The sequence below is a fragment of the Athene noctua genome, chromosome 14 (genome assembly GCF_965140245.1).
Source record: "Athene noctua chromosome 14, bAthNoc1.hap1.1, whole genome shotgun sequence".
Lineage (NCBI taxonomy): Eukaryota > Metazoa > Chordata > Aves > Strigiformes > Strigidae > Athene > Athene noctua.
The window spans coordinates 3,580,640-3,600,748 of record NC_134050.1 but is presented as its reverse complement, the minus strand read 5'-3'; the positions used below and the strand labels follow the sequence as shown (position 1 = coordinate 3,600,748).

General features: G+C 37.6%; 1 protein-coding gene across 3 annotated transcripts in view; it reads left to right on the top strand.

Moving 5' to 3' along the window:
- Positions 1-20,109, top strand: part of QSER1 (glutamine and serine rich 1) — a 45,875-nt gene that overhangs the window by 9,422 nt on the left and 16,344 nt on the right. For all 3 annotated transcript variants that reach the window (XM_074917808.1, XM_074917807.1, XM_074917809.1), the window contains exons 2-5: positions 7,913-8,025; positions 9,310-9,474; positions 12,777-16,484; positions 19,326-19,612. In XM_074917808.1, the coding sequence (XP_074773909.1) occupies positions 7,913-8,025; positions 9,310-9,474; positions 12,777-16,484; positions 19,326-19,612 (4,273 nt within the window). The remainder of the gene's footprint in view (positions 1-7,912; positions 8,026-9,309; positions 9,475-12,776; positions 16,485-19,325; positions 19,613-20,109) is intronic.

The following is a 20,109-nucleotide window of genomic DNA, read 5'->3' as shown; positions in this document are numbered from 1 at the left end:
GCATATCTGTGTCTGTTTAGGTGCAGGGAGTAATGATACTGAGTTAATATAATAAAGACATCAAAGTTAGGCTTCAATATTCAGAGCAGGAACATCAAACGCTCCCCTCTAGACCTTGAAATCTTAAAAAGTGCATCAGGAGCTCAAAACTGGCATTGTTGTAGAATAGTTTAGGCAGGCTGTAGCCCCGTTATGGTAGAAAAGGGGGTGGGGGGAGTTGATAAGCTGTAAAAAGCTTCTTAACTAATACAGCGCTCTATGGTCAGCTTTATTGGCAATGTTCAGGTCTAAACATGGTTGGCATTTTTTCCTGTGGGATTTTTTGTGTAATCGATTTTAATGAATTCCTCAAAAAATCCAGGTATGACACAGGGGGTTTTCCAACAGAAACCTGCTTAGGTGCTGCTAGCCCCACTTGCCCTATGGGGTAACGGCCAGTGGGGCTGCTGTGGCCAGGCGGTCACCCCAGTCCTGCAGCCCTGCTTCTGGGCATGTGGGCAGGGCCTGAAAGCTCTGCGTGCTCTTCTGGGTTTCTGCTAGCAAGGAACTAGAAGTTCCTTGGGCTTTCTCATTAAAGGAATTTGAAGTAGTTTGTATTTAGAATTTTAATAATAAATTTAAAATACCTTCATCCTTTTTTGTCCTTCACAGTGCATCAGATTTTTGTAAGCTGCAGAATTTCTTTTAGAAAGTTGCTTTGGTTAGGTTGCTGAGAATTTATGTCAAAGCCAACAGAAGTGGTAGTGTTACTTGCCAATTCTGATTTAACAAAATCCTCTTTTTTTTTTAAAATGTACTGCATTTCAATCGTAGATGACCTCACAAAAAGGTAATACAGATTGTATACCTTAAAAAATAAGAACATAGTTGTCCTCTGTAGTAGTGGAAGTTGAAGTTTATAAATAGCTCATTTCTATCTGAATATTAGTTTTCACATACATAGTTTCAAGACATAGTTTAACTGATTTTTATGAAAACAGAATTATAATTGTTATTAAGAACTCCACGGGTTACTTAATCAGACAAGCCAGCACTTGCACTCAGGCATTGAAGTACCAGTAAGACTATTTTGGCTTTCCTGAAGCAGTTCTGGCTTTTTTTATTTTTAAAATGATCAAGCGTGAAGGGTTTGGGCACATTAACTAACATGGGAACAAAAGGGAGATGGACTTTTTTGGCCATAAAATATTTTTCTTCTCTTAAGATACGACATGTATTCAGGTACAGAATCACAGGAAAAGAATGAACTTATGCTCATTCAGGCATTCCTCTACCTGTAATTTTCTACCTCAAAATCTATTTCTTAGAAGCTGCTATCTCAGCTCTGAGAAAGCAAGGAAGTAATGAGCGTTTCCTCCCGTAAGTACCTCGAGGCAGTCTTCAGTCCACATTGTGGAGGTCTCAGCCATGCTCTTGGTGGCTCTGCATATGAATTGAAGTGGGAAATTAACATTATAACTTCATCTCTAATGAAAGAGTGAAGGGTGATTGCCTCTGGTATGTTAAGATTTGATATATTCTATATTGAATATGTACTCTGTATTTAGATTAAAATGGAAGAATGTCACATAGTTGAGATTGTTGATAAAATACTACTCTGTTTTACTGAACTACAATAGTACTGGAGTCTGATTCTGTATTTTCCATTTTTCTAAAAGTCATCTTTTACCTTGGAGAATAATATTATTAGATAGTTAGTAATGCTTTAAAATATTGACACCTATTTATTTTTTAGGTGATAATTCAAAAACAGGCCAGGCGAATGCTAATCATGTATGCCATTCCTAAAGGAGTGTTCTACGTACCTTTTAAGATGTATTAATTTTAGAGATGCTTTTCTTTTAGTTTCTCAGTGGTGGACTTTATTTTTCAAGTAGCAGATTATTTTTTATTCTTTTGTCCAATGGATACCATAATTGTTCTAGACTCTTAAATATTCTTTCACTTTGTGCAAATGTTGGTTGAATCTTCAAATGTTAAGGATTGTCCTGTCTTGTATCATCTAATGAGAGGATCAGGGGAATTAGATATAGGGAGTAGGCTGGCTTCCATTTTTTTCTGCTGACAACATTTGCAAGCTTTGAACCAATTTTGGTTTTGCAGTGTCTTTTTTTTTTTTTTTTTTGGTATGCATGAGACTGGGAAATAGAGGTGAAAAATCACATTGTATACATTTCTAAATAAATATTTTGCACTGAAGAGTCTCTGCGCGGAGCAGGAGTTTGTTTTTCTTTGTTTTCCATTGGAATTAATTTCTGAAACATTCTCTGTTGTGTGTTTGGGCTTGCTTTTACACTTCCAGAAGTGTGTTGGCCTGTCCATTGGACAGAAGTGATTTGATGTTGTTAATAGTATTAAACTCATTTAAGTAGCAACTTTCTAGGCAAATCTCTCTTGTCTTTTACGATTCTGCTTAGTCATTGCTTTCTTAAAATGCAAGATCAAACCCATTTTTGGATTAAATATACCTCTAACATTGCTTTTAAGTTTACATTCTAGTTAGACTGTAGCAAACGGAGGTGAACTCCGTTGCCCTCAGAAGGGGCAGCTAAAGCGTGTACTGGCTGAAAGGCCACTTACTCTCCATCTGTATTAAATTGAAGCAGTGTTTCCAAGTAATATTCTCACATTCTGTCTCCATGGGATTCTGTGAAATGCTGTGAATAAAGGCAAAGTAGCAAAGATAAATATTTCAGCAAAATATTAAATATTGTATCTAATATTAACACAATTCCAAATATGAACCTGCCAATGGAAAATGCAAGCTGCGACTATTTTACATGTTTAAAATCGAATGCAGTGGATACAAAGAGATGTAAACTGCATATCAGTTTAATTTATATTTAGAACAGTATTTTTAGTATTTAGAAATGCGTTTGTCATTTTTGTGGTGTTTGGATGTTAAGCAGCTTTGCTTTCAGCCGCTGACTGGAACTCGCTATTGCATAGCTAAGGAGCTGGTTGAAGAGAGTCTCCTTGCCAAGTGTCTGAGCTTTGGGGTACAGGGGGAGATTGGAGTATTACTTCCCTTATTTCACATATATCTCAAGTCAGATAAAAGGCAAAGTGTGAGTTTTAAGGTATTTCGTTGTCAGTACAAGACTATGGCTGTATTTTTAATCTCCTTTTTCGGTGATTTCTTTAGGAATGGACCATATGCCTAGTCATCTTCCCTCAGGAGCCAAGAAGCTCCTCTTATTTTCAGTAAGGTCGAACAGTGCTGCCCAAGGATGAAATCACATTGTTTCACTTGTATGGTGCATGTTGGGTTGCTGCCTTTTGTTGGGTTGGGTTTGGTTGGTTTGGACCTCAGACCTGTTACCGTGCGCAGGAGCCCAAGGTCGGGGTGCTGAGGTTCCCCTCTCGGGGCGGTGGGAGCACGGGCCCTTCTCGGTTCTCCTGCAGTTAGGAGTTTCCTGTACAACTACTGGTCTTGCAGGTCTCCGGTTTCACTTTGAGTGCAGCCTGAACCATTTGAATACTTTGAAAATGCTCTGTGATTTAATGTGGCTTTTTAGCGATTTTCCTTTATATCAGAGGCAGAAATTACAAGTGCATAAGAACAAAACAACAAAGTATTGCACCCAGAAGTATCCTTTGCTGCTTAAAAGTCCAGGTTTGTTTTTCACGTAGGCATTATAGGCTTCCCGAGAGCTTGAATAAGCTGTTACTACACTTAAAAACCAAAACAAAACACCTTAGAAATTGCTACGGTCTAATGAAAATTGATCTAGAAAATAAAGTAGGAAGATGAAAACGCCCTCTTTCCATGTAATCATACTTTTGTATCAAATAAACTAAGATACTTGTTTAAAGCGGTTTTGTTTCTATATTTCATTCTGCATGGATGCCTAGGAGAGCAAGGTTATTTGAAGAAAATGAGAGAATTAAAGTACTTACTTGTATGACCAGTGCTTATTGCAACTAATTTTTGTTTCCTTGTAAACGTGATCCTTCCATTTGAGTTTGAAATGAAGGAATGCATCTATCAGTTGTGTAAAGCGTAAACCGGATAATTGTGTTGGCAAGGTGAGGAGTGTGGCAAGTGCATTGTAACCCAATAACCTTTTGCAGTTGGAGACCTAAATTCGTGTGAAACTATTAGATTGAAGAATGCTGTGGAAATAAATTATCGTAAGACTAGCAATATAATCAGATATTTGAAGAGCTGATTCGGGAATGACTTCATATGGGCTAACAAAAAGGAGTTGTAAATCAAGATTGAGGTATTTTAGTGACAATTAAATGCAAAGACTATAAATTCTCTTCCAGAAATTTTTCTGGAGAGGTAATATTCTATTAGCTCAACTGATGTAGCTGAAAAAAACACGGATTAATGTTTGAGTCGTTTTACATTCATTGTCATAAGGATTTTTTTGATAGCATCATTACAGCAATGCCAAATAATGATGAGTCTTTATAGGACGTCTTTAAAAGCACACTTAAATATTATATTAAAATCAAGTGGACCTTTTTAATGAAAAATACTTCGGGGGGAACTCTTTTCCAGATTTATACGTCAAATTTGTATTACTTTCTAGCAGTAATCATTCCATTTTGCAGTTAGCTATGCCAGCAGAAGTGGGAAATCAGTATGATCTATCAGTGATAAGGGGGAAATGTTTTTGGAACACTATACAGCAACTAATGGTAGCAAATAACGAAAGTACCAAGTAATGTGAATGTGTTTCTTCAGTAACTAATCCGACATTTCAGTACAAGTGAGAACTCCTGTGGAATTTTAACAAACTTCGAAACCAGAGTACAAAAGGCAAGATAGCCATAATGTTATTTGCCACACTTAGCATATTTTTGATATGCGAATTACATGCTGTGTAAGTTCATCTGTTTAAAAGCTACATTTTATAAAAAGAAACCCTAAGGCAGTAATCTTCTTTCAGATTGCTGTGCTTGTGTTTAGGATAAGCTTATGTAAACTGAAGGCATATATGCAGGGTTTTTGAGATAAGAATCTACATTCCAGCAACTAGTAATTATACAATAAACAATTAACTGTTCTAATAAATACACTGTTTTTGTTGAAAGACAGATTCATTTTTGAGGTTGTGGTTGCATTAACTATGACCTGGGAGTTTGTATTCATTAAAAAAAAAGCACAGCATTTTATACTTTGAATGTTCTTATGATGCTCATAATTACTAGAATTTTGAGATTCTAATTAACAGGGGTTTTGAGCTACTAAGTCTAAAGGTTATTTTGTATCCCACTGTTAATTCCAGAGTCCTCTGTGTTACAGAGTCTTTGTCTAAATTTCTTTTACAAGTTGTTTTTATCATTCAGAGCGTTCTGCTTCAGGTCTACAAGCTTGTGTGTTGGGCTGTTTTGTAGTATTTGCATGTACTCTACCTTTCCTTTAGAAAAAAGGTGTTTATTGCAAGGGAGTGAAGAGGGGGAAATGAATCGCAATCTTCACTAAACAACCAGAATAAGGAGAAATTTCAAATTAAAAACAAACAAAAAACCAACAACAAAAACCCCCAAACAAACCAGCAAACTAATTTTTCAATTTCCCAAATTTTCAGGTAGTTAAAGTTCATCCCCTTTTTGCTCATGACCTTTTGCTATTGCAGTGTAAGAGGAGGAATGACACAGTATTATTTGATGTTAATCTGTACCGGGTTTTGCGGGTCTCGTCTCATCTGGAAGGATTTTTACTACAAATTGTAGGCCTGCTTGCCTAGAACACCACTACAACACCAAACCTCAGCCTGAAAATACCTGAAATGAGAAAAGGAAGGTGTTCCACTGGATGAGCCATATAGGTAGTATGACTTCATAGTTTGCCTTTTAAACGTGTATGAAAGAAAAGTCAGCGTCACATACTTTTATATAGGTAAATGCTTTAAGAAAACTTGCAATTAAAACTAAGTAAAACCTATTACACATGGAAAGTTTCACAAAATCAGCATTTGCTTTAGTGAAGATAATTCTTGTTAACAGTGCATGAAGTACCATGGAGTTCAATTTAGAAACTTTCTCATGTAGCACACTTTTTATTTTTAAAAAATCTGAAGAAAACATGTTCTAAGTTTTGTGTCTTTCTAGCTACAGAATTCTGTTCAAAAAAATCCAAACCACCTTAACTTTAATATTTGTCTTGTAAAAATATTTGCGTTTAAATTGGCTTTATTGCATGCATAGTGTTTTATGTGCTGAATGCTGTTTTAAGTTTTTTTGTCTGGCAATATTAAAATTTTTTAATGCTGTAAACCAAAAAATAACCTACAGTGTTATTTTACCTACATCATGCCTGCCAATTGTCCATAGTAATTATGCAGATCATTAGATTTCAGTCAGCTTATAACAGAAATCAGTTGCTGATACATGGTGTTGAACTGCTCAAAGATCTATCCTTCGGTGTGCTGACTCTGAATTGAGGTTTGGCGATTGTCTGAATGGTAATTATTGCTGCGAAAGGTGTTAAAAGTGCTAGACAGCGAGTGCAAGTAGTAGAGGTTCTTGGTTTTTTTCAGAGGATTTTAGTTTGTTCTTTAGGCTTGTGCCTTAGGCTGACTCGCTGACTGTAGGAGCATTGTATGCTATAAGCACCTGAAATGAAAAATGTCTCCCCTGTTGGTGCATCTTGGGCACAGAAGTTAGTCTAGCACCCTGAAATGTTGTGTCCCTTATAGACAGGCTCTTGCTGCTCATGTGTGAAGGTCACAGTGCTCTTACAGGCTCATCAGATCTCCGCTGCCTCCTCTTGCCTTAATGAAAATGAACCAAATCCAGTAGTGCTGCCAATTTATACATTATTTGGTGACTTCTATAAAAGTTTCCCATGATGTCATGATTCCTGGCATCAAGTGTTCAATTTTTCCCTTATGCACAGTGACTGCCCCCTTATCCCAGGGGATGAAAGAGGATAAGGGAAGTCTCCCTTACAGCAGTCAGCAGGGAGGGCTGTGGGTTTCACCATTTGGAGGTTTTAGGCATCTGTTTACAATGTAATTTTTATTTTAAAGCAGTCTCACGTGCACTGGAATAAGTAGAGTTACCTATAAACAATCCAAAAGACAAAAAGAGAAGATAAATGGTTACTCGGGCATGCTGGCTTTCATTTTTTCCATTTGACAGGTGCTGTACAAAGCTGAATCTGTAGAAGCTTGAAAGCTCTGGGATTTTCTTTGCTTCCCCCTCCTTTTTCTGCCTTTTAAGTTAGAAATCATTAACACTCTTGGCAGGTTCCTGATGTTTTTTGATGTTTAGATTGCATTTTTTTATTTTCTGCATTATTGCTTTTGCATGGGCTCAGATACTGTATATTTTCAGTTTGCTTCCTTTCAGCCTGATTAAAACATCATGTTAATTTAGATGACTCATTTCAAAATAGTAAATAAAAACTGTGGATCATTAACTTATGTTTAATGCTTGGACGTCGACTGAGATTTGTCACTTGCTAGTGCTTCCACTGTATTTTGTTAAAATCATACCAAAATTAACAAAATCTTTAAAAAAACCCTGTTGTTCCCGCAGCTTCCTAGTCATTCCAGCTTTTGTATTAAATGTGGTCCTGTAAGTTTTAATGGAATCAAAGATTAGAATGTTAAAGTGGGCGTGTATTTGTAGTCACCTGCTTTGTAAATCATTACAAAAACTGTCTATCCAGTGTTTCTTCTGTCCTTTCTGACCTAGTCCTTTGTAGACTTTTTTGTGATCAACTTGGATTTTTGCAAAGTATTTCCCCCCCCCTTGGTTGGTTAGGTTTTGTAGTACTTCTTTTATCTGCTTCACATTTTTAATGGTGTCCTAGCACAAGCACATCTGTCAGATCGTGGGTTTGTGTTTTCTTTTGTTTCTGCCACTTTTTGGCTTGTGGTTGGGATTTCATAGTTGCACTTTGTTTCTATAGCTGTGTATTTTTGTTAATAATGTTTAATTTCTTCCTTAGCTTAAGCTATGGAGGAGGACATTCATCACATTCAGAAACAGATCTTCTTCACAGACAGACATACACAGCTTCTCATCAGCTTCCTGGATACTCTACTACACACCATCCTACTGGTAACTGTCCATATCATGAGATTACAGCTTAAATAGCTAAAGAAAAAACCCAAACCTGTTACGTAATTTAGATTCAAGTTGATGAATTTTATGATCAGACGGAATTTGTCATGCAGGTGGTGGCAAGTGGTATTAGAAAAGCTGTGTTTGTAGTTGAAAGTTAACAGTTGTTAGCTTTTATCAGAATGTTTTAAATAGAAAGGAAAATAGAAGAGGGGGGCTTATGCTTAGTTACTTATTGTTGGTTTTTAAAGAAATTGCATTTATTCTTTAAAATACAGCTCTTCAGAATTTGGCCTATGCATAAGGGCCAAATATTAAGTACACCTCAAAGCCAGCTGCAGAAATCATGCCAATTCTTTTAGACTAAAGCATATAGCAAAACTAATGCAAGTTGGAACACGCTGTTGCTAGTACGTACATGTGCAAACTAAGACGCAGTGCTGGGGGAAAAGTTAACATTTACTTTAAATATAGTAGCAGGTGGGGCTGTGTTACATCTGCATCAGGATCTTGTCTGTGATCCTGCTGATATCCTGTCTCCATGTCAGAAGATAGGGCATGACCTCTTCATGCTCACTTTGCAACCCAGTTTTTAAGGAAAGATATTTGAGCTCGTGTGCTGGCTGGAATCTGCAGTCTCTTGGCCAGGTGCTCGATCAGAATGATGGAGGATCAGAACTGCAGGGAATGTTTCAGGGTGCAGACCCTGCAGTCTCGATACAATCTCAGTTACTCAAAACTCTGGATCTCTGTAGTGCTTCCCGTTGAGTCCCCTGCCTTTGAAAGGTGTGAGCAACAGGGAACACACAAAGGGGTTTGTTGAAACAGGGAATGCAACCTAAGCCCCTTGTCTTGTGCCAGTCCTACAGAAAAGTCCAAACTGCTACAAGCTGCCCTAAGGGAGAAAAGATTGATACAGAGAAATTGAACCCATTTCAGAAAGAACCCTGAATGTTTATAAATAGTTCATGTTAAAAAAATGAAACACTGAATCTTCATGTGAAGGGAGAGTTTTATTGGTGTGCCTAAATACTGGTTTTAAGCATCATGTTTGATGTACGTTTAATAGTAGATTTTAAAATGTATACTCAAGTTCCAGTTTACAGTGGCAACGCTAAAACAGTTAAAACATTGAAAAATCAATGTGCTTTAATAATACTGCTAATGTTTCATAGGTTATTTTTAGTGAATTGTGAATGCATATCCTTGTTATTTGATTGAGCTTCTTGTAAGTTCATCTGAATTGTCTGTTTTGTTCCATTTCCCTCCACCCTCATCTAGGTCTTTCAGGAATATTTGATACCAGTATGCACAGTGCTGGAAGTAACACTAAGGAAACTTCTTCAGTTATGAATTTTCTCTCTGCTATTGAGTCTCGTACTGCTCAGGCAGTCTCTTCAGGATCTACCCTTTTACCACAATTCAGGGCTCCTTCCTGGCAGACAGGTGAAAAATTTCTCTTGAAATTAAATTTTGTCATGATTATGTTGAATGTTTGGGAGAATTTGAAACAAAAATATCCTCACTAACTGAAAAGGCTACATATCCTCTACCTCTTTTCCATCTTGATATTTAAAAATCTCAAAATCAATGAAACTGTATTAGCAGACGAATTATGTTAGAAGATGAGTGAAATGAGCAGAAGTTCTAATTGTTTAGAAGAAATTGAGATGTATCGGATACTATTTTGTCTAATGAGTCAAATTTATTCTCCAACTTTGGAATTAGTGTCACTAACACCGTAAGCGTATTCAGGTAGACTCCCTGTACACCCTAGCAGATCTTTCATTCTCAAACTCTGTTCACTGTCATAGTTCTTCTGTGATTACTACTAAAAGTCTATGGATAACTTTAGCCCCTTTGTACACAGAAGTAATGAGCAAGGCATTCTCAAAAAGAAGGTCTGAGGTGCATGTCGCATAGAAAGAAGTCAACTAATTTACAAATAAACAAACATGCTGTCTTTTCTGGCAGACTGACTGCCTTCTGTAAATCTCCCCCATCTGTCAAGCCTTCTGTGCAGAGCAGGAAACTTTGCATATTTTGAGCATGCTGTGGACAGCCACACCAAGATAAGTGTTGCTACTGCATCTGTGGGTAGCTTCAAGTTATGGTTAATTTTATGTAGTGATTATGCAGCTGTGCAATGAATCAGATCTATTCAGTGATGTGACAGAAAACGTTTGGGTGGTTATTTTTTCCTTTGGTGGGATGGTTTTCCACTGTATTGACAAGCTGATCTGTGTCTCAGTGCAGCTGTATGATCACGGCTTCTGATTTAGGGAGGAGTCGTAAGGTAGGAAGAAGGAAGAGTTGAACAATCCTTGTGTTGACAGTTTGCACTTGGTCTGTTAAGTGTAATGTGCAGCTGCATTCCGTGAAGAGCTACTCAAAGGAGTTGAGAAGAGAGAGTGTGGCTTTTTATTCACCATGGACAAAAGCAGATATGTGGGAGCACAGATGAAGACACACACTGTTAGTCTGTCAAAAAATCTTAATATAAGTCAGTGGTGTTTAGAGTTGTGATTGACCCATCCTCGCATCAGATTGTCAGCTGGGAAGAAATCTTTTTTTCTCTTCGTCCTAGCATTTTCTCCATTGCAGCCTGCCTAACAGTGAATTGTGAAGAATGGGGAGACATGCTGTGGGTCGGGTTTGATGTTGGTACCAGTGATTGAGAGACTTCTCAGTACTCATTACTAAGAACTCATCAGTAAGCCCATTTTCAATATTACCAGTTCTCTGAGCTTTCTGTTGTCCTTTAATACTTTTGCTGCTTTTCTGTGTCCCTCAATCCTCCCAAGTGTCTTTTGAGAGCTTTGTCTTCTACAAACATTTTGATGAGGGAAAACAAGTGCTCTTTGCTCCTCAAGGTGAGCTTTCTTTAGAAGAGTTTTTTACTTTGGGTTTTTCTCTGACCCTGCAACTGCTGATTCTGGGGGGAAAAGAGGAACAGTGTGTTTGTTACGTTGTCCTACCAAGTCTTCCTTTGATATATGTGGGATGTGTTTATTGGTGTTCTGATTTCTTAAGGTAGTGGGGGGTGTTTATCCACACAACTTACTACCTTTGCTATACTTTTTGTCTGCTCCTCTACAAAAATAAACCCCAGCAGTTCTGCCATAATAGTGCTTCTCTGACTGGCTCTTGTCTGATGTAAGGAATTACCTATGTGGTAAGAGGGGCTTTAATTTATGGCAGAGAAGGGAAGAATACAGGTTAGATGAGAAATTTAGCATATGCAGTTAAAATAGGTATAAATTCTTCCCCTTTGTTGCTTTCAGAGGCCCCTACCTTTGTTTTAGTGGTAGGGATCAGAGTAGCAGAGAATCCAGTAGTACGTGATGTTGCAGTTTTTAGGATGGGGAAAAAAAACATTAGAACACTGCATATGCTTTCTTACTCAGAAAGACCTTATTGTTGACTAACGAGAAAAATACTTTAACATTCCTTCAGTATCACATCTCTTCATATCAGTTTGTCTTGAACTGAAAGGGAGAAACAAAGACTTTCTTTCGCAGCTTCATCTGAAACTTCCAGACCAATTGTGTGATTAAGTTGCAATCACTTTAAGAGGACTTCATACATTTTGAAGTGAAAAATTATTTTTAACTGAAGTATTTGTCTCAAAACAAGCTTTATTTACTGAGCTGTCTTATTTATTCTTAAATGACTTGAAGCTAAAAGCTGTTTTAAGTATCCAAGAAGAACTGTAAAAGGTCAAATTATACAAGTGATTTTATTTTTTTCAGATTTGCCTACTGCTGTAAATTTCCCAGGGGAAGCTGATTCCTTTACAGATTCCTTTACAAGAAGTTTAAGCCTCTCAGAATAAACTTATCTTCACTTTCATTCATAGACTTTGGAAACAGTACACAAACTTCACCAGTACCTGCAGGTTACAGAGTGAAAAAGCCCTGAATGTTATGGATCACTGCTGTAAGCCCCAAAGCTTGCAAGGGAATTTCACACTCCTATTTCAGTTGGGGTAGTATATTCTGTTGAGAAGTCATGTTTAAGCCAGGATGTCATACCAATGTCCAGATGTGAATAAGGAATATTATACCTTTCAGTTGGGTAGTTGCTGTCTGTGGATATTTTGGACTCTCACTTTAGAAAGCGTGCAAATAATATTCTTTGTGGCGAAAGTCAAAGCCCTCCTTTAAGAAACATAGATTGCAAAGTGTGTAGGCCATTAGCTATTTCACTGTAAACTCTGAAATGTTTCACATAAAGTGAGTTATAAAAGTATTGGTGAGGGTAAATGCAGGAGATGGAATTGCTCCTTTAACTGCGTATGCATTGCAATTGGTAAGGTGTTATTTTGCCTTTTCACTGTGTATTAAAGGTGTCCAGGGCTTTTGATCAGTTGCCCTCTACGATGAACTTTCTAAACTGAAATAAAAACTAATCAAGAGCCTTCAGTTTCAAAGCAGAATAAATATTGTACAATTTTTTTTGTTCTCAACTTGCATCTTAAGGGTATGAGTGTTTTCCCTCAGCAGTTCACTGTAGGTATAGAATTTGGAATTCTTAAAAAAACCCTGCACTTCCAGTTTGAAAATTACCCACAATAAGTACCTCCCTTTATATGGTTTTGTTGAAAAGGGTGGTGATTGTAAAGAAGGTTATATTGTAAATGCTGTAAGATCTTATAATTAAATGAATTCTAGAAAAGCAGAGTGTTGTAACTTGTAAATCTCCCTTATGCTCTTTTTCCCTTCTTGTTTTGTTTTTGTTTTCTCCAGGTATGCATTCCTCAACAGCCACAGAACTCTTTGTTACTGGAGCTTTGCCAACCTCTGGAACGTTTCCACCAACATCTGCTTTATCAGCATATCAGCATCCCAACACTTTCAGCAGTAGAAACTTTGCTACTACCCCTTCTCTTACTCTTCAAGATACTACCTTCAGTGCTACGTCAAATGGTCTCTTAACTACTCATGATCCTTTATTACAGATTAAAACATCACAAGGCACTGTTCCAACTGCTTTGACATTTGACCGCCTAGGCAGTTCTGTTTTAAGTACCAGTATACCACCTCAGTCATCAACGTACCGTTCTGCTCAAGAATCTGCACCCCATCTTTTGCAACCTCAATTTAGTTTGTTGCCTTCAACCCTTGGAGGAGCTCAGCAGGTTTCTCAGGCGTATAGCACATCTGTCTTTACTGGTTCCACCGCTTCTATTGATAGAGCACTTCAGCGAGAATGTAGTGTTATTAAACACCATCAGCGGCCTTCAAGTACTCAGTCTGTTCAGGCTCAACTGACTGTTTCACAGCATTCCTTACACAGCTATTTAACAAGTACAAGTGGAGTTAATTTTCAGGATACGTCTAGGCACTCAGCATTATCCTGCAGTCCAGTTGGAGATGTTACTCAGGTGAGCAATGGAGGACCACAGCAGAAGACTTCTCAAGTCACAGTGGAACTTGCTCAGTCGTACACATCTGCAATCCCATCGCCTGGTTTTCCATCTGCTTCCACAGCAAAAGTGAAAAACTGTTCTACAAAGCAGCCTCCAAGGTCAACGAAGACCCCCAAACCTCAAAGTGTAGCTCCCACTGTGCAGACACAAAGCTATGCCAAAACTGCACAAAACCAGAGTTCTGTCATCACAGGCCAAGCACAGATCTATTCTACAGCACAGCTCCCAAGCCTCTTGTCAGTCAGCCAGTCCCAAAACTACGTATCATCACAGGCTCAGAATGTGCCACCTGTCAGTCACTCACAGGATTTCTCATCCAACAAGGTTGAGAAGCTGCCCTCACTGTATAAAACGTTGACTTTTTCCGGGCAATCGCAAACTATTACTTCTGATAGTCAAACGCTAAATTACTCCTCAGAGGAACAGGTGTTGACTTCCGTTCCAAATGAGAACTACTCTGGGCAAACGAGGGAACTTTCTTCAGTCAGCCAATCTCAGAGCTACTCTTCTAGTCACTCTCAGGGTTTATCTCCAGTTAGCCAATCCCAAGTTAGTTTTTCATCTCAATCACAAGTTTTATCAGCTGTTAGTCCTTCAGAAAGCTATTCTTCAGGGCAGTCTTTAACATTAACATCACCTTCTCTTTCCTTTAACGCTTCCCCACGGATACAAACTCTTCCAGCCTCAAGTCCCAATCAGAGCTATATTTCTTTACATTCTTCTCAGAACTCTCAGTCACAAGAGTCCTCTTGTCCGCAGTCTCAAAAGTTTTTGCCGTCTGTCCAGTCTCCCCCTTTTGCATCCCCAGCTCATTCACAGACACTGCAGAACAACAGGCCTTCCTCGGAGACAAAGTCATATGTTAAAAGGAAGTCTGACTCTAATGTGTATGCCTCATCAAAACAAGAGGAGGAATTATCAATGCAGGATATGCAGGCATTGCAACAGCAAGCTACTCTTGAATCTTCCACTCAAAGGCTAGCTGATGAGGAAATCAGTGCTCAGGATGCATCCTATAGGGTCTCAAAAGCAGATGACAGATACTCTCAAAGTGTAATCAGAAGTAACTCTCGTCTTGAAGATCAGGTTGTTGGACTTACTCTTCAAGGAACAAAAAAAGATGAAAGAATGGTCCATTCTGTGGAACAGCTTTCCCAACATATCGGCCATATCACTAGTCTAAGCCATGATATCAAAAAGACAGCTAATTTAATGCAAACAACACAAGTAAATGTGAGTGCTAAAGAACTAAACCAGCAACATTCTCTTATGCATAAGGTACATGAAAGTAAAGCTCAAGAACAGCAAGGCCAAGTTATTAGTACACCATCACAGGTTCAACCTCACACTTTAAGACATGGTCATCAGCTGTGTTTGCCCAGTGCACAGGTACTTCTGGAGTCAGCCTGTGACTTGCAGATTCTTCATCAGTCAATACTGCAGTCGGGTTTAGGACAGGCAAAGGCATCACCGCAAGTGCAAAGAATACAGAGTCCTCAACAGGTGACACATCCATTCCTTCAGATGGACGGTCATATTATTCAAAGTAATGGTGGCCATTCTCAGCAACAGCTTCATAGTCAGAATTCGGAAGTAATGAAAATGGACATTTCCGAGGCCTCAAAACCACTACAGCAACATTTGACAACAAAAGATCATTTCACTCAGACAAATCAACATGATTCAAAAAATCAGTTTGTTTCTCTTAGTTCAATATGCTTCCCAGAATCTATACTTCTCAGTGATGAGAGGAATATATTATCAAACGTAGATGACATCTTAGCAGCAACAGCAGCAGCCTGTGGAGTGACACCATCTGACTTTGCTAAATCAGCTGCTAATGAAGAGGATATCCAATCTGTTGAAAATAGTGAGGAGTCTAAAGCACAGTTCCGATCAATGGATGTAAGACATGTGTCTTCTGGTTTCAGTGCCTCGCCTACTGTAGTTGGAAAGCCAGCGAGCATAAGTAATATTTCTCTGAATGGAGGCCAAATTACTATAAATCTTACACCAGTGTCAACGATACAGACAAAAACTGTGAACCTCGATCAACACCACATTGAAACTTCTGATCAAAGTGTACCAACAAGAATGACCTCTCCCACCCTTGGCCCTGGTCAAGAAGAGCAAGAACAAGGGGCTGTTCCAGTTAAGAAACAATCTAGCATCAGTCATGAATCTGAAGAAGATAATGATGCTTCTGCTGATGGTACACTGAACGCAAGAGACACAGAATTTATTTCAAGCGGTAAGAGTCTAAGTGAAGAAAGTGCCGCTTCAGAGAATGATTTTAATATGGGTGGTGATGATGGTACAGTAGCAGGTAACCAGACAAAAGGTCCATTGCAGCCACTATCTGTGCCCCAAAGTGGAGATGGAACCATTAGTAGAACTGAAGAAGAATGCCAAGATTTAACTCAAGGGAACCTTCAGAAGAAAAAAAGCAAAGGAAAAAGCCAGAACAAAAATGCTGCAGAAGATGACAGTGCAATTCAGAAACAGGTAAAAAGAAGTGGACAGTGTAAACGTCAAAATTCAAGAGGAAATGACTCGTGTTTGACATACTCTTCTCCTGTTTCTGAAAGTTGTTACGATACTTACCAGCATCAGGAAAGAATGAGGCAAAAAATTAAAGAAGTTGAAGAAAAGCAACCTGAAGTCAAAACAGGATTTATTGCATCTTTTTTAGACTTTCTAAAGTCTGGGCCTAGGCAACAGTTTTCGGCTCCAGCTGTACGAATGCCAAACAGGACTAGGCGACCAGTTACTCAGATGGTTCGTGCCCCTTGTCTACAGTCCTCTGCAAAGCCTCAGCCAGCAGCAGCAGCACCTGTAGCTGCTGAGGTTAGCGGAGAAAGTCCAACCAAAAAAGTTGATGAAGAACTTAAGAAAAATTTAGAAACGTTGCCTTCATTTTCTTCTGATGAAGATGATTCTGTGGGGGGTAACCATGATCTTCAGAAGAGCATCTGTACTGCATTGTCAGCCCTGGATGTTACATCTGATAGAAAGAACAAATCAGGTAAAACAGTTACTACGAGTGCCTATGTTGAAGGAGATTTCTGTAGCTGATGGGGAAAAAAATAAAGAATAATTTTAGCTATCTTCAGTTCACGTAAAGGGTTTGATCGGTTTTAATCACAGCCGTAATTAAGAATTCTGTTCAAAAGGTATGTTGGCTGAACTAAACTAGTGTTTTCCACAATTAGAAAATATGTAGATAAACTTTTTCATGCTACTTAAATGGGACTTCTCTAATGCCAAAAAGTTATTTTGGCCCAGAATTGGAATAATGTGTCTGTTTTCTTCTCTGGCTTAGAATACTAAATATGATTTTCATCTGGAAACCTCAACAAACCATTGTGTCAGAGATTTTAGATGTATTTAAAAAAAACCCCAAACTATCAAGAGAATGTTAATAATTACCATCAGCAGAGGTTAAGCTCTTCCTAGGTAGAGTTAAACATGCACTTTCTGTGATAAGAGTTGCACAGAATATGTTTATGAAAACAATTTTTTGCACTTGTAAACTGGGCACTGGTTTGGCTGGTCTTGGCCAAGATGGGAGTAATTTGATTTCAGCCATATTAATCAGGATGGTTGTAGCTCCCTGTTGATACATTGCCAGCAAAAGAACAAAATCTGGGAAGGGTTGTTTAGTGCAGGGAGGGGCAGGCAGCAACCACTGATCATGGTAGTAGTTAGTTTTCCACACACTTTTCAGTTTCACTTGTATTACATCTATGCTGAACGTTGGTGTTCATAGCTTTTGACTGATGCTGCTTTGTTTTGAAGTATTTTCAACATACGGCATATTTTTCCCTAGATAGACGTTTTTAGTGAAGTCTCTTTTCTCTGATAAATAATTAAAAACTATCCAGCCAATCGCATAACTCTAATAATTGAAGAGAAATACCATTACCTTCCAAAATAATCACAGGGAGAAAATGAAACATTTCTTAAACTCTTCTCAGGACCCACGACCCATAGGCTGATTCTTAACAGATAGAATTAAGTATTTTTTCTCTTTTTAGATTAAAGGAGAGAGGGACATTTTTTTTCTCTCTAGGTGTGACATGATTTATTGAAAAACACATAGCACAGTTGAACTTGAATTGTAATAATCAGACCAAAATACCAGAAAAAAATGCAGAATACGTGCTACGCTAAACAATATCTTAATTATTGTTCTGTTTTCTTCTGTCGATATTTCTGTTAAATTATGTTCATGCGTTTTGGAAAGGTTGTTACAGAAGATGAAGTTCCTCATGTGTCTTTCAGTTGAATGTGTATTTTAAACAAGAAAGCAGTGACTTTTTTTTTTTCCCCTCAGCAAGCTAAAATGTGGACAGTGCCATGGTGTGAACTTCTTGCTGAAGTTTGTTAGTTTGAATAAGCCATGCTCTGTGTACAACTTCCTAAGGAAGTATTTCAAAGGTGTTTGTTGGGTGGGCGTTTTCATTAGTGGTTTATTTGCAGTGATTTCTTTTACAATGTTATTGTATCTCCTTTATTATTCATAAGGATGTAATATTTATACCACCGATTTCTTGAATTCTTCTTCCTGTGTTGTTGTATACAAGACTGTACGTTACACAAGATGCTTAGTAATGAATTCTTTCTTGTTGGTGTTTTGCAGATTTTCTAGTAATTCCCTCTTCTGTCTGTTTTTGCACATAAGTATGGAAAGACAAATATTAAAACACAGTCTTTTGTTGATAGTATTAAGTAGTGTATGTAAGTTTATCTGCTGTACTGAAGAATCTGTAAATATACTTGGGGAATTAATAATGCTGTGTCTAATTAAAGCTGTCATAGCTCTCACTGAACAAAGAAATACAATATATTTGCAATAATGTCGTATCTCCTGAAGAACGTATTTCATGGTTTAGCAATTTTACTGAATTGATTTAATGGATCTTTATGTATCTGATATATAGCTTTTGTATCGACACATTAATTTGACATTTAAATAATTTTAAAATATGTCACGTTATCTTTTTTCTTTTTTTTCAAGTGACAAAGTCAACAATTCACAGTGATTGTAACAAAACTAAAATGGTTATCTTAAGTTTGAAGCCAGTTTCCTAAGTGATTTTAGTAATTATGCTATAGCTAACATAACTTGATCTCTTTTAGATCTGCAAGTTAGTGTGAAAACTATTATGTATAAAAGAGTATAAAGTAATATCTAAAAAGGATTCTGATTTTTTTCAGGTGGGAAAGAATAATAATTTTGAAAGTTGCGAGTTTCCTTTGGCGCTCTGGCGTAGAGGAGAAGAATGTTCTTTCCCTTCTTTGTTTTGTATCATTTCTCATTGCTCACCTCTGTTAATATTAAAAATTATTAGGATATTGGCAAAGTTTTAATCTGGAACTTCCAGTTACGTTATCACAAGTTATAAACAATAAATGTCCAATAAATACAGCAAATGTTTTTATATTTCATGTGTATTTCTCTTTCCTTAATCCAATTTAAAAATACTTATCAGCAGATTGGAAACAAGATTCAGTGTTGTAGCCTTTACTGTTGTATTTGCTTATTCACAAAAAGTGCAACAGTATTTCCTGTTGATGATGTCTGTAACTATCAAATTGTTTTCTAAAGCATTCATCTTTTATTTCTAGATGCTAACAGATGAAGCAGTTTAATACAGAGGTACACGAGCTACAGTATTTTGGTTTCGTTTAGGTTTAGTTGTGGCCAAGATAATGCTTCTGTTTGAACTCTTAGAAAGGTGTTTTTCCTAGAATAGTTGTTTTTAATGTATGTTGTAACAGCAAAGAAGAAAAATTAATCTAGTTCCCATTTTATGTTGCTAATCTTTGACAATTTAACTAAAATTTGGATCTTTTTCTTCAGAAGCTGAAAAAGCAGGAGTCGTTACTGCTGCCACTACTGCTGTAATAAAGCAGGAATCTCCACAGACAGCTGCTCCTGTAGTCAATGCACAAGAGAAAATGAATGCAGCTGACCCCTTAAAAGTAGCTCAACAGGATGCTGTGACTTCAGACCAACTGGCAAAAATACAGGCAACTGTTGCAATAGAGGGATGCACTGATGAGGAGAATACAGACAGTGGAGGAGAAGGCATGTACAGAGAACGTGATGAATTTGTAGTGAAGATTGAAGATATAGAGACGCTAAAGGTAAGCTGAATACTTGCTGGGGGGGAAAAAAGAAAAATCCTACATATTAATTTAGCTTCAAGTAACTACCAAAAGGGTAGAGGCTGCAGATGAGTTTTCTGTTTCTATTCTAATATTCCCTGGCTGCTGCCAAGATATATGCCTTAAAGGTGTCTTTCTAGTGCAGGTTATGAATATGTTTTGTATGTACACGACCCGTTTTATGTTACATACATAACAGAGTAAACCTATGTGCTGGTAACCTCTGTTAGAACTTGAAATTACTTTTTTTAATATTAAAAAGCAAAAATGTTTCCCAGGCTGTTGACTACCTTTTTTTTTTTTTTTTTTTTAACGATAGTAGTAGGCTTTCAAGTGTAATGTTGAGGAAATGACTTGGACTTTTGCAGAAGATCTTGGGCTCGTCTTTTTTCTTTTTTGGAAGAGGTTCTTGCTATTCCAATAAGAAATGGCTTTCATAAGCAACCAATTCAGCTCTTCACATGAGTTCACAGGAA